A 14,944-nucleotide genomic window follows, 5' to 3' on the forward strand; every position below is an offset into this window, starting at 1 on the left:
GAGTGTTGACGGTCTCCGTCAGCGTAAGATCCTAAGGAAGAAAAAAGAGCAGGCATACAAAAATCATGTTTAATGAAATTTTGAGATGGTGTATAGTATCACAGAGACAGAAGACTGCATAACAGATGAGAAACAGTTAGTTTGTCACCTGTACATTCCTGCCCCACCGGACCACTAGGTCCCAAAGAGCTCATTAAACTTCTGCTTTAGAAATGAAGCAAAGAGGAGAGAAGTCAGCCTGTAATGGTTAGGGCACTAGGCTAGAAAATGTCGAACTTTACAGCTTGACTATTCCAACCATAATTATGACAATAGTAGCAAAACTGGGAGTTTCACAATTAAAAATTCTGCTGAAGAAACTCATGGATGAAAGATTCATGGGTCACTTAAGTTTGTGTGAATTGATTGGTTATACGGACATGGAATGCAAAAATTAAAAATGATTATTCAGGCGTTATTAATAGTCCCTGACACTAAATTGTCACCCAAAATTTTATTATGCAAGTGAAATCCTGTTGGAACTCTGAACTGATTAGGTGTCACTCTCACTAGCTGTGCGTATATCAAACTGTTACCAATTCCTAGAAAGTTTGTTAGCTGGAGGACATACAGAACAAGGGAGGAGTACTAGGGTTTAGAAACCAGAATTTTACTAACCTTTCTACTGGGTTCTTGCTATGTGACCTTAGGTAAATCAACAAATCATTTCAACTTTTTTAAGTCTCCTTTTTTAAAAGAAGAGGTTAAACAAAATGACTTACAAAATTTCTTCTATTTTCAAAATTCTCTAGCATATGATTATTCAAAATATGAACGATGTGTTTTTAATGTAAACATTTACAGAAGTTTAGATTTGAGGTTTAATGTCTTTTCAGACAATGGAGTCAATGAATGGTGGGAAACTATTTTCCAATGCATATCTGATGGATTTAGGAGGCTGCATAAAGACACTACGCTACTGTGCAGGGTGGGCTGACAAGATCCAGGGCTGCACAATACCTATTGGTAAGTAGCTTTGAGAAACCACCAGGGGTGGAGGTAGTGGGGAGAAGGTTACTGTAGAGCTGACTAATTCCAAACTCTCCCTTATAAAGACGTCAACCAAATAAGGCAAATTATTTTCTTCTTGACTTTGAGACAATGCAGTTCTGAACAGCTAAGATTCATCAACTGGCGTTTAACAATGTTTCAGCACAATCATGCAGAAGATAACCCTATGGATACTTCAGAAAACATTAAAGAACATTCTTATGCTTGAATTACTGACTTACAACAGTTGTTTCTCTAAGGGCCCAAACTTTTCAAAGCTGGCCTCTGAAATTATTTATTTGGGTTTTATTCCTATAGTGGCATTTATACCTTTTCTAAATTGTAATTATTTAAGCCTCTTCGAATGTTCCAGTGTGAATCAGTTATGGCATCCGTGCCTGGTCTAACTCAGTATAGTTACAGCAGATTAATTAAACAAACCAATTCACATTGATTTGTTTCAAGTAACTTCAAAGCAAGCTGGGGCTGTGTTTATAGCACAATTTAAGAATTTGTGTGAGTGAATGTGTATGTGTTTCAGTATTTTAGTAGAGTATGCACAAAATGGAATAGGAATATAAAAAAAGTGTCATTTTGGAAAACATTATGGGTAGCATTTAATTTGTATAAACTTACTGACTATAGAAATACAACACCCTCCAGGACTGGCCCTGATGGGCATTTCCAATGTCATTAGAGCATCCAGCAGTTAGAAGTGAGAGCCAGGAAGTTAAAAGAGGAGAATGAGACCATGGTAATACCAAGAAATGTGGCTATTTTAGAAACTCTTACTTTACCCTTTGACAAAATGGGAGAAGCCATTTGAAATACACATAAATTTTGATAAGGCGCCTTCTCACTATGATAGCCAAAATCTTTTGTGGGAACTAGAACAGAATAGAGCACAAAGCACAAGGTAACCCTTAGGATGACCACATCAAACTCTGAGGCATATGAATCAATCAAATCCAGATTGAAAATAAATGCTTTTGCTTCTGGCATTTTTTTCATGGATTAAGAGAGTTTGCTTTGTTGTTTGGTAGGCAAAAAGAGAACATTTTAGAACAAGCCAGTAGGAAAGGTTTATTGTTCGGCGGGAGATATTTTTTAATCTACTTTTATTTTTTTTCAATTTTACTATTGTTTAAGTTATATTACCTAAAAAAAATTCTACCTTTACTGGTAGAACCTAGAGTTGCCAGAAAAAGAATTCTGACTGTTTTTTTCTTAGCCACACACCTTTTATTTCCTTTCTTATGAAAGAAAGGTAAATTTGAGAATAAGGATGATTTAGAAAACAGTCCTCCTATATGATGAGAGATAGAATTAAATATCTTTCAGACATTTTCCAATTTGGCTTTGACCTAATTCGGTTCTGTGGTTCCTCTCATTTCAGATTACTATTTGAGGGCTCAATTTTTCATTTTGTAAATAGTTGGAGATATTTTCTTTTTCTTTAAATTATTGTCTACACCTTCTTCCCACATCAGCACCAAACCCACCATTCTGTAAATGTCAAGTGAATTTGTCTATAAATGATTGTGTGTTTTATTTTCCAGATGGAAATTTTTTTACTTATACAAGACATGAGCCTATTGGTGTGTGTGGTCAAATCATTCCTGTAAGTTGGTCTCCTATATAATTTTCAATCCTAAAAAGAAAATGAGTTCTAATTCTATTTCACTTGGTAATGAAGCTCTTTTCAGCACAAATGAATACTTAGATAGTTGCTAAATGTGGAGCAAATATAGTAACTGTTGAAGTTGAGTCTTCCTATGATTGAACTCCTTGGATATGAATTAGATACTCCAGAAACCTATCTATATCCTGGCATATCTCTTGAGTGTGTTTCAGCATTTCAGCATCAACAAATCTTGACCTTTTACTCTATGGGTCATTTTTGAAATGCTATATTATATACTAATTTTAAGTCCCATATATGTATATTTACATATATATTTACATACATATGTTTACATATATATATATATATATATATATATATATATATATACACACACACACACACACACACACACACACACACACACACACACATATTAAATGGTCGTTCCTGGCCCATCTACTGCAGGTTACCATTTTAGTGAAATGTAGTATGGCCTACCATTCTCCCACACTTTTTATCTCCTCATTGAGACTTCTCATCATAGAGAATAGTAGTAAACAGAGTTTCAAATCCTGAATGAAATGTTTTATTTAAAATGGAAGAAACTATTGGAGCACTGTATGAAATATACTCTCTTTAGTTAAGAGGCTTTGATACTTCAAATTCTTCTTAGACAAGGTAGTATTTTAAGCAGAATCATGAAGAATTTCTTTTTGGCCCAACAAATAGGAAGTTATCTAAATGATTTCACTGTAACTGACATTCAAAAAGGCCAAATAAAAAGATGGTAAAGTGTCCCAAAGTCCTTAGCTGAGAAAGGGCAATGACATATTCTCTTCCAAAAAGATTGAAATGTATACATATCACCATTTTGAATGAAATTTCCCATTAATTCAAAAATTTCAATAAATCCATTAAAAACTACACAATTTTGAATACTGATAATAGCTAATATTTATTGCACGCCTATGGTGAACCAATCCCTGTGTTAAGCATTTGGCCCACTTTCTCCATGAATCCCCAGGACAACCTTCTGAGGTAGAGAAGACTTGTATTAGCACTTATAGATAATGAAATTATGCTTAGAAAGCATGGAACTTGTCTGAGTTCACATGGCTGGTCAGTGGTTGAGCTGAAATTTGAACAAAGCTGTTGTTTTTCAGACCCTAGACTTCTTTGTCTTTATTTTAACAAGATATTTGTCTTAGAAATAAATGTTACTAAGTAATATCATTAGGTAAATAGTAACAATAGATGGTCAACAGGAAGGGAGGACTAATGACACTTTTTAAACACAGATCATTTATAAAATGTTTAATAGTAAGCCTTGATTTCCATACCATGTAGTGATTTTTTTTTTTTCCTGCTGACGAAAAAGAGCTCAAAATAATAGCATCTGATAAAATATCGTGGCTCACTCCTGTTCATCTCCTACCATGTTTCCCCAAAAATAAGACCTAGCCAGACAATCAGCTCTAATGGGTCTTTTGGAGCAAAAATTGGTATAAGACCCAGTATTATATTATATTATATTATATTATATTATATTATATTATATTATATTATATTATATTATATTATATTATATTATAGACCCAGTCTCATATTATAGTAAAATAAGAATGGGTCTTATATTAATTTTTGTTCCAAAAGACGCATTAGATCTGATTGTCTGGCTAGGTCTTATTTTCGAGGAAACATGCTATATCTAGTTTATATGGAGCTCCTTAACATTTATAAGTTGCTTTTTGCAGTGAACTTAATTAAAATATACCAGATGATTAAACAACACTACTACAATTATTATTTAACATCTACAGGGAGTGTATAATGTAGAAGTTAGATTAGTGACTTTGGCCGTTAGCTAACAAAAACTCTATTGTTCTTTATTGCTTTCTAGTGGAATTTCCCATTGGTTATGTTCATTTGGAAGATAGGGCCTGCTCTTAGCTGTGGAAACACAGTGGTTGTCAAACCGGCAGAGCAAACTCCTCTCACTGCTCTTCATGTGGCATCCTTAATAAAAGAGGTAAGTTTCCTAAATGAAAATATGCACCGTATGCAGGAATCCTACTTTACAACAGGAAGACCTCATGTGGTCCTACTGTAAAAGTAGACTGTCTGCCAGTAGAATGGCTCCTGTCCAGTGGTGAAGACACATTTAGCATGGCTGCCGGCTGGCAGTCCACCTAAATGAATCTCTGCCCAAATGGAGACAGGAAGCCAGCCAGGCTCAAGGGTTTCATGTCAAACAGTGACCTTATCACGACTTTTTGTTTCTTGAACCCAACGCTTATGAATACAAATTCATGTTAAAATTGATATAGCTTTCTTTCAAATGTTGAAATGTAAATTTTGTTTAAAACTGCCATGAATGGCCTGGAGGTTCTGCAAATTTGTTTAAACTAGTCTCTAGGTTGGAGGCCTCTGTGCCTATTTACTTGCTTGTAATATTGGACCACATAGTTTGTAAACACATCTACCCATTAGGGGATATGTTGATATTCTCTTTTCTATCGTGGTTTCCTCTGCTTACCTTCATGTTCAAAAATTGTCAAAAGAACACATGAAATTTATTTTCATCAACTATCCGGATTGTGTCAATATCTTTTTGCTTGTAATTTACTGTCCTCTGCCCTTCATATCTTACCAAAACTTTAAAAACAAGCTTTAGTCACCAGAAACTTAAATTTAGGAACACCAAACCTATATCTTAAACATACTCTTAACTTCAAATTAAAAAAAAAAAAAAAAATGTCGAAAGAGATGTCAAAATGAGTCACTGATGCAAATAACATGAAACTGTAATGTGCTCATATCAGTTGCCACACTGTTTTCTACCTGATAATTCTTTAACTAAGAATGACATCAATCTGTGAAGCTTAATCAAGAATGAATGATGGTTCTTACCTAACATTTTACTGATTAATTAACACCAATGGAAATTTACAACCTAGTTGGTATGCTCTGAACAATCAACAGCTAGGAATTAAAATGTGGGATCACTTTAGCTTCTTATTTTTGTTGATGGGATACGAAGCACATTGCTGTCCTTCTATGTAAGTAATTTACCAAACATTTGCATATACTATCTTCTCAGTTACTAGTATGAAATTTGAGGCAGCCATCACTGGAGCAAGGATCTACAAAAGTCAAGCATGCCCTTACCCTAAGTAGAAATGGTCCCTCAACAATGCAACTCTTGAGGTTTTTTTATTAGGTTGGTGTAAAAGTAATTGCAGTTTAAAAGGTTAAAAACAGGCAAAAAGGCAAAAACCTCAATTAATTTTGCACCAACCTAATAAGTGGCTAACCAATGAAATTGATAACAATAACAATAATAAAAACACTTATGTGAATCTTTTTATTTTTTTATTTTGTTTTTATTGGAGAATATTGGAAAACAGTATTTTTCCAGGACCCATCAGCTCCATGTCAAGTTGTTGTTTACAATCTAATTGTGGGGTGGGGGTGGGGGGGCAGCTCACTGGCCCATGTGAGAATCGAACCAGTGATCTTGGTGTTATGAGCACTGCACTACAACCACTGAGCCAACCAGCCGCCCCGGGAGTCTTTCTTGGTAGAGAAACTCATAAGGTTAGAATAAAGAGGCAGCTTTGATCCCATACTCATCTCTTTTTAAAATAGAATTAAATTTTCAGTTCTGTTGTAACTTTTTCACTTTGTATCTTTTAGGCAGGGTTTCCTCCTGGAGTAGTGAACATTGTCCCTGGTTATGGGCCTACTGCAGGGGCAGCCATTTCTTCTCACATGGATATAGACAAAGTGGCCTTCACAGGATCTACAGAGGTAACAACATTTATTCCGTCCAGTAGTTAAGAATGTCTGCGTCTCCAGCTGTCAGAAGCATGTTTTATGTAACTGTTTTTAAGCCAACATTTCCTTAAAACAAAAGTTCTTTTTGTTGTTCCTCATTCTAGCCCTCAAATGTGTTTATAGAACATAAGCAGATGTAATTGAGATGAAACGAAATACCTATTACCAACTCAGAAGGACTGGCGTAAATGGTTTTCGGTGTGTTCATTACTTTCCCTGATGAGAAAATATGACCGATTAGACCTTGTCATATGATTAGTACAGTTTATGATAGAAAATATAAATTAGGCTACAATGATTTGTATGAGTGAATGTAATTTTATCCTGTGGATTATAAAAATTAAATAGCTGAGCCTCACCCATAGCACCTTATTAGGGGCTCTCTCTTCCCTGAACATTGTGAAAGGGAGCCAGCCGCTCAGCTTCCCCAGATGTTACTGCTGGCCCAGCCTACCTTTTCTGCCTCTGTGGCTCCAGCTGAGCCTTCTAGAGGGTTAAAGAGCAAGGCCCCAGCTGTGGGCACAGCAAGAAGAGGCATGGGGGAGAGGAAGAGAGAGCAGCCTGGAAGGTGGAATTTGAGAGAATGGATTCCCACCTATTGAGATGACTTTTTATTGCAAACAAAGGAAAAGTGGTGAAATCATGCTGTATGAAGCGAAAACAAACAAACAAAGAAAACCCAAAAAGCACTCTTACTCATTTTATTACACTATGTGACATTATTAGATGTTTAAGGCAAAATATAATGCATGCCTTTTACAGGCATACAGTATAGAGAATGAAAATTGAGAATCACACCTTCATGTAAAGCTGCTGACAAGAAAAACAAACAAGGCAGGATGTGATAAGATACTAAGATATGTATGAAGTGCTGGAAGGAAGTTCACAGAAAGGAATAATGATTCTAAATGGGTGCTAGAACTTGCTCTGGTTTTTGAAGAATGGTTACTTTCTTTAAAAAATTCCCTGGAGATTGAGGAGCAGGAAGAACATTCTAGATAGTGAGGAAAGACTTATTGGATTATTCTATACTCCTAATTAGCCATTCCAATTAAAAAACAAAACAAAAAAAAACCCATTTGCATAGAGCACTAAAATAGTGGAAAATCAAATTTTATTTTTATTGATATTTTTTAAATGAGGTAAATAGTGTATATTTTTCTTGTTTTTCATAGATACAGAGTAGAAAAAGTTTGCATCTGCAAACTTCTAATTGAGGTAGGGGGAAGCCAATCCCATATTCAGGATTCTGTGGACAAAACAATCGGGAATGTTCAAGACATGGCAATGAATTAAAAAATGGTGAAATCACAGGTCGAAGTCATGGTTGAGGAGGTAAAGGCAGGAAGGCACAAATTTCTCAGCCTAGCATTCTTGACCTTCCCCAACAGGGATTCCATATACATTTCCTGCTCTAGATCCCATGCCTACTCATTTTTCAGTTCATCTGCACCTGGGCTCTATTGCTCCCTGATCCCATCACCAGCATCACTGCCTGTTTGCCTTGACTCATCCCTGAGCCCCTATAGAATCCAAGGACACTTTACCTACCAACAAAGAAACCTTGAGATTAGAAGACCAGGACATATTTGGGTTCAAATTCTGACTCTACTTAGCAGTGTATCTTCTGACTTAGCAGTGTATCTTCCAAATGTTAAGATAACCCTTGCTGAATTTGAGTTTCTTCATTTGTAAAATGGAAATAATAGTATCTACCTTACTGAGTTGTACAGAATAAAATTGAATGAGCTAATGAGTAATGAGACTTTTAGCATGCTACTTAATAAATATCAGAGTTATTATGTGTGTTCTGTAGTTCAGATGTTGTGAGGGAAGATGTAATTACTTCCTGATCATTCCATGTATCTTTTCATCCCTCCAGGCTTTTGATCATATGTGACCATACCATCTATAACATGGCTCCCACCACATGTTACCTCTCTGGCTTTTTCTGCAGTCCCAGGAGCATCCTGAATTTTAAAACTCCCTGTCTGTGTTACTATTATCCATGATGTGTAATTATGATAGTGCATGTTCATTGCTTTCTTGTGTATCTCGCTCTTTTGCTGACTATCTTCAAAGACTATCTTATTCATTGTTATCTCCAGAAACCAGTACAGTAACTACTTCGAAATAAGTATGAAAAAATTAAGTGTGACTAAGATGATTTTTATAAACTCACAGAAAAAAAATCAATCTTTCTGAGTTCTCTTTTAGCTTCAGGTTTGTTACTTGACAGATAGTAGGGAACTTGCCAAATGCCATGAAAGAACAATGGGTTATATTTCTTCCGGTCATTGCAGCAATGAACCCCACTCTAAAAATGCTTCTAGTAAGGTATGAATTTTAATGTCCCATTAGATTAATTTAAAGCAGAATCCAACCCATACTTGTCAGGATAAAATAAGCTCAGACATTTTCACAAGCATTTGCTACTTCTGCCCCATGTGATGATGCTACAGTATCATGGTACACACTGTTTACCATAATCAATAGTTCCTATCTTTTCTTCATTGTAGACCTCTTTGGGAAAATATATTAACCTTTTTTCAAACTAAGGGAACAAAATCATAGGACAAATATTGATGTTTCCTTGTTTTGGCTTTAGCTAGATTTTGGGAAAAACTCAAGCAAACCTGTTATTTGCTGTCTGATTGTCACTAAGGAAAGTGTAACCTTTCTACCTCACTCATACTTCTAACATTCTTCATACTTTTGACACCTATAGCTTTTAGAAAAATGCCTCTAATCTTACATCCCTACCCAAGAGAAAAATTATCTACTTTAATAAAGTTTCTCAGTAAATGTTTCTAAGAAAAATAAACAGAAAAGAAAAAAAAATAGCATGCAGAAAGAATTTGGAGAGGTCAGAGGATGAAAAACAAGGAATAATTTCTAGGAAACAGAAAATTCTTAATTGCCTTAACTGAAAATTCAGTTTTTAAAAGTGGTCATAAGAAATATGTTGTTAAAAGAAAATGGAATACAAGAGAAATTTCAGGCAGGGTTTCCCCTCTGCAAGTCTACTTTTATTTTATTTTTTATTAATCATAGGGATTTGACTTAGTCCTATGAAACCTTTAAATAAGATGAAAACATTAGTAGATTAATTAATGTTCTGCTCTATAATGCACAGCAGCAGTCAGTTCAGTAACTACGTAAAATCTAAATACATATTCAGCAAGCATCTACTCACCCTTTGTTCAGTTGGGATAGGAACTTTTTATTAAAATCTGAGGTGTCAAGTAGGAAAAAAAATCCAGAGAATAAAAGAATTTTTTAAAAGCAAGATACAATAAATCATCTTTTAAAAAAAATATATAAGCTCATTTTAATGCATTAAGACTTTAATTTTTTTAAAAAAAGTAAAGAAGAATAGTTAAAAAACAGACCGGGTTTTAGAGATGGAAAACAAAAACAACTACAGAAAATAATCTTGATGGGAAGTGATCCAAAAAAAAGGAAAACAATGTCTTTCTCTGAAGAGAGGCAACTAGCATTAAAGAAGAAACCAGAACAGTAGGATTCCAGCTAACTGAGCACAGATCCAATTTCTTTCTTCTAACTCCACTGTTCAAAGGTGTGGAGGGGGAGAGGGAGTAGGGGAGAGAGAGGTCTGTCAGTCAATCAATAGTTAAGTGAGCCCACTGTGATAGTGCTAAGAAAAGGTATGCAGTGACAGAATATCGTCATGGCTACCAAGGAGGAGACATCTCTTTGGGAAATTGATATCCATGCAAATAATACAATCTGAGGGAGGCTTGGAAAGAGTTTTCATGAAGGTTCCATGGGCGGTCAGAGGAAGAAAGGGTCATGGCCACCTAGAGTCATCAGGGAAGGATTCAAAGGGTAGGATTGGAGGCAGCCCAGGTGAGGTTTGCATCTAGTGAGGAAAAGAAAGAGATAGGATTCGGGGGGGGGGGGGGGGGGGGAGTAAATGTGCCAGTTAGTCTGGATAGAATTTTCTGGATTTCAGTAGAGGGATGAAAAGTCACATAGATAAGTTATGGTTGGAGCAAGATATGTCAAACCAATCAGTAGAAAGATGATGCTCTGCTTAAAATGAAAAATAACTTCCTCTCTAGCCATGTACATCAAGACTAGCTTTCATATTCTTTTGTTGTTGTTGTTAGTTTTTTTTCAATTAAAGTTTATTGGGGTGACAATTGTTAGTAAAGTTACATAAATCTCAGGTGTACAAATCTGAATACATTACCTGTATCTCACATTGTGTGTTCACCACCCAGAGTCAGTTCTTGTTCCATCACCATATATTAGACTCTGTTTAACCTCTTCTAGAGCCCCTCTCCCTTACCCTCTGGTAAACTATTGTCTATGTCTATGAGTTTTTGTTCTTTCATTTTGTTCAAACATTTTCATGTTTGTCTTGTTCTTTTGTTTTCAGTTTTATATACCATATATCAGTGAAATCATATAGTTCTCGACTTTTTCTGTCTGACTTATTTCACTTAGCATTCATTATAATCTCAAAATCCATCCATGTTGTCCCAAGTGGTACTATTTCATCTTTTCTTAACACCGAGTAGTATTCCATGTGTACATATACCACAACTTCTTTATCCATTCATCTACCGAAGGACATTTTGGTTGTTTCTATGTCTTGAACACTATAAATAAAGCTGCAATGAACATTGGAGCACACATGTATTTATGGATAAATGTTTTCAGATTTTTTGGGTAGATACCCAGGAGAGGGATTGCTGGGTCATATGGTAATTCTATTCTTAATTTTTTGAGGAACCTCCACACTTCCTTCCATAGTGGCTGCACCAAGCTGCATTCCCACCAACAGTGTATGAGGGTTCCTTTTTCTCCACAGCGCCTCCAACACTTGTTACTATTTGTCTTGTTGATGATCGCCGTTTTAACTGGGATGAGGTGATATCTCATTGTGGTTTTTATTTGCATTTCTCTGATGATTAGTAATGTTGAGCATTTTTTCATGTGTCTATTTGCCGGCTTTCATATTCTATATCTCTGTTCTTATGAGCATTTTTCTGATTCACCATGTGATTATGCTTGGACAGAGGAGCCTTTGATGTTTGAAGGTGCCAGATCATGAAAAATGCTGTTTAATGTTTCTCCCGAATGAAACTTAACTACCGTGTTTCCCCGAAAATAAGACCTAGCTGGATAATCAGCGCTAATGTGTCTTTTGGAGCAAAAATTAATATAAGACATGGTCTTATTTTACTATAATGTAAGACCGGGTCTTTATAATAATATAATATGATATAATATAATATAATATAATATAATATAATATAATATAATATAATTAATATAATATAATACCCGGTCTTATATTAATTTTTGCTCCAAAAGATGCATTAGTGCTGATTGTCTGGCTAGGTCTTATTTTTGGGGAAACACGGTATGTCCCGCACTTCATATAAATTAAAAATGCTAAATAAACCTGCTTTCCTGAGAATAGACTAAGCCTCCTCTTTTGTAATGCTCCATTTCAGGTTGGCAAAATGATCAAAGAAGCTGCTGGGAAAAGCAATCTGAAGAGGGTGACCCTGGAGCTCGGTGGAAAGAGCCCTTGCATTGTGTTTGCTGATGCCGACTGTGAGTAGAAGTCACTCTGTTAACTTCACCGTTTTGGTGCCTGGTAATGCCATACAGCAAACTTGAAGTTTACAAGAGGGTTTGCTTCTAACATCAAAGTGTAAGGCTTTATTCAGAACCCAGCGTTACTCTTGAAAATCTCTTAAACTGTACTAAAGTTATAACATCTAGATAAGTCTAACACAAACACTATTTCTTTCCAGTTTGGAATAGATTACTATTTTCCCAGCTGAACTCTAGGCAAACTAACTTTTACATTTAGGGGCCATAATATATGTTACTTTTAACTTACATTAAGAATAGTGAGATAACCGCAGACATACTGGACTGAGACCAGCTGAGGCAAAATCAAGTTTCACATTTGCCCTTCATTTTGGGTCATGTAGTCATTTTTATTTGATATGGCCAGAAGAAAATGACACCTACTATTTAAGTAATTTCTTTCTTTTTCCTAGCAAGTATAGTTGAATTTGCATATATTAAATCTATAATTATGATGTGACTCCATTTTAAAATATCAAGTAGAATCCCACAATTATTTCCTAAATGGGAGTCAGTTGGCAAAAATACATGATCATTTATCTAACTCTTTAACAGCTGCATTATTGGTCTGAAGCTTTAAACACAAATGGTTCATGGAATTGGCCTATATTGTATTGTGATTTTAACTAAAATTTTTAGAGCACCCTACCTTATTATATGTTCTACAAACATGGCAACAATCCTGATTTACTGAACCATTAAAACTTAAGCATAATGATTAATTCACAGAATACATGTAACAATACCCAATTGCTATAATCTTGAATTAATTTTTCAGCATTTAGAAAATTAAAATGCAGTTCTCTGTTTGTTTAGGATCTACTAATGAACAACTTATTTCTTCCTTTTAAAGCTCATTCTACCAACTCAAATACATAGATGAGAAAAATTTATAAGCATACATGAAATAATATGCCACACAATAGATAGAGTTCGAAATGTTTTTCCTAGAACAGGATAGTAAGGTGGGTGAGTGATTCTGAATATTAGTTTGGATTTTGTTTTTCAGAAATATGACTTTTCTTATTGATCAAGGTATCTAAGAATGTTTTGAAGTTATTTAATGCAACGGATATTTTATATTTTCTTTGTCATTTTGTTAAAATCTGAGGCCTGAGATACTCGTAGTCACCTCACTAATTATAAATGGAGATATTTATAAAAATCACTTCCAGTGAGATTTCATATTATAACACTCTTCACATTCTTAGTAATGCCCAGGTTAAACTTGTAATAACCACATTTATTCAGATTCTACTATTTGTTCCTGTCATTTCCATAGCAAATAAAGGATCAGAAAGTTTAATTTGTCACCTGGCTGATAAGAGGTGGAATATATTGAATCAATGTCTGAGTACATAACTCATGATTTTTCTGCAACACTTTATTGAGAAATATATATATATCATCTGTAGAAAACATTTCTTCTTTAACATGAATGTCTTCTTTGCAGTGGACAGTGCCGTTGAATTTGCACACATCGGGTTATTCTACCACCAAGGCCAATGTTGTATAGCTGCATCCCGGCTTTTTGTGGAAGAATCAATCTATGATGAGTTTGTTCGAAGAAGTGTTGAACGGGCTAAAAAGTATGTTCTTGGAAATCCTCTGACCCCAGGAGTCAATCAAGGCCCACAGGTGAGTATACAATAGAAGGAATAGGCTTCTCAAGTGACAAGAATAAAGTGTCCCCTTTTTATTGAATAAGATTACTTCCCATATATGTATCTTCCTAGGTGGCAATACTGTATCAGTTTGCTGATTAAAAAATACAATCTAAGTCCCAATAGTAAAGAAAACTTTCTATTTTTGTGTTGTCCAGTTTTTCTATCTAAGAATATTTTATGTATCGTGTTGGGAATTAAAGATGTAAGGAAAAATAACAAATATGTTAGTTAATTTCTTGTTTTCTTCAATCTGCATACCTCTTGATTTCTATACTCATATACAGTTCTCTATCCACTTGGAAATTATTAATAATTTGCACAATTCAAACACATCAAAGTGTACACTTTGAGACTGTTGCAACATCATGAGCTACTACATTTCACAGATAGGCTCATGGCCTATCATACTATAAAGAGCCCCTGCTATATCCTAGCATTACTGAGAAGTTCCTGAGGACCACGTTCAGATATGGTCAGTCTGAAACCTTCTGAAGATTTATTTTTGTGGTGAATCAAAGTTATCTAGACCAAACTGAATATGTCCCTAAGTATAACTGAAAATTTCACTCACTAGTCCTAAACTCTAATGCAATGTTCTCTCAGTCTTTCCTGTGCACTTGAATCATCTGAGGATCTTGTTAAAATACAAATTCTGATGCAGTAAGTCTAGGGTGGGGCCTGTCTTCCAATAGTATTGATACCAATTCAACACCAACAGGAATACTCAGCTTGGGGTGTGGTGAAGAGGGAAACTTTATTAAGTGCAAACAGCTCAATTGTGATATAGTGCGATATGAGAAGAGCCTGGCTGTGGAATAGCCTGGCTATGAAGCAGACCTGGGGCGAGGCAGCCCTCAGGTGAGCCCCTCTCCAGCTCTACTCTGCTCTGCTCCGTACAGGCCAGTCTGCTCCACTCTGCCTGCTCTGCTCTGGCGAGGCTTCTTCAGTGTTTCAGGCAAGACTTCTTCTGTGTTTCAATTTCAGCTCCAGCCAGGGAAACGCAATCTTCAGTCTTTGGTGGAAAGGGAAGGTGGGCTAACTGAGCCAGAGGTGGGCTGACTTATATAGACAGAAGTCCCTGCCCCTGGTTCCTGATTGGTCTGTCCTCATGCAAATTGACTCCAAATCCTCACAGTTTGATTGGTCTAAA

The 14,944-nt window shown here is 35.5% G+C and overlaps 1 protein-coding gene across 1 annotated transcript in view; it reads left to right on the forward strand.

The window, feature by feature from the left end:
- ALDH1A1 (aldehyde dehydrogenase 1 family member A1) overlaps positions 1-14,944 on the forward strand; it is a 54,828-nt gene that overhangs the window by 23,626 nt on the left and 16,258 nt on the right. The window contains exons 4-9 of the mRNA XM_019736692.3: positions 876-1,005; positions 2,589-2,650; positions 4,557-4,685; positions 6,353-6,466; positions 11,983-12,085; positions 13,581-13,765. Coding sequence (XP_019592251.1) covers positions 876-1,005; positions 2,589-2,650; positions 4,557-4,685; positions 6,353-6,466; positions 11,983-12,085; positions 13,581-13,765 — 723 coding nt within the window. The remainder of the gene's footprint in view (positions 1-875; positions 1,006-2,588; positions 2,651-4,556; positions 4,686-6,352; positions 6,467-11,982; positions 12,086-13,580; positions 13,766-14,944) is intronic.

Source organism: Rhinolophus sinicus, chromosome 16 (genome assembly GCF_057876585.1).
Source record: "Rhinolophus sinicus isolate RSI-liver-muscle chromosome 16, RSI-T2T, whole genome shotgun sequence".
Taxonomy (NCBI): domain Eukaryota; kingdom Metazoa; phylum Chordata; class Mammalia; order Chiroptera; family Rhinolophidae; genus Rhinolophus; species Rhinolophus sinicus.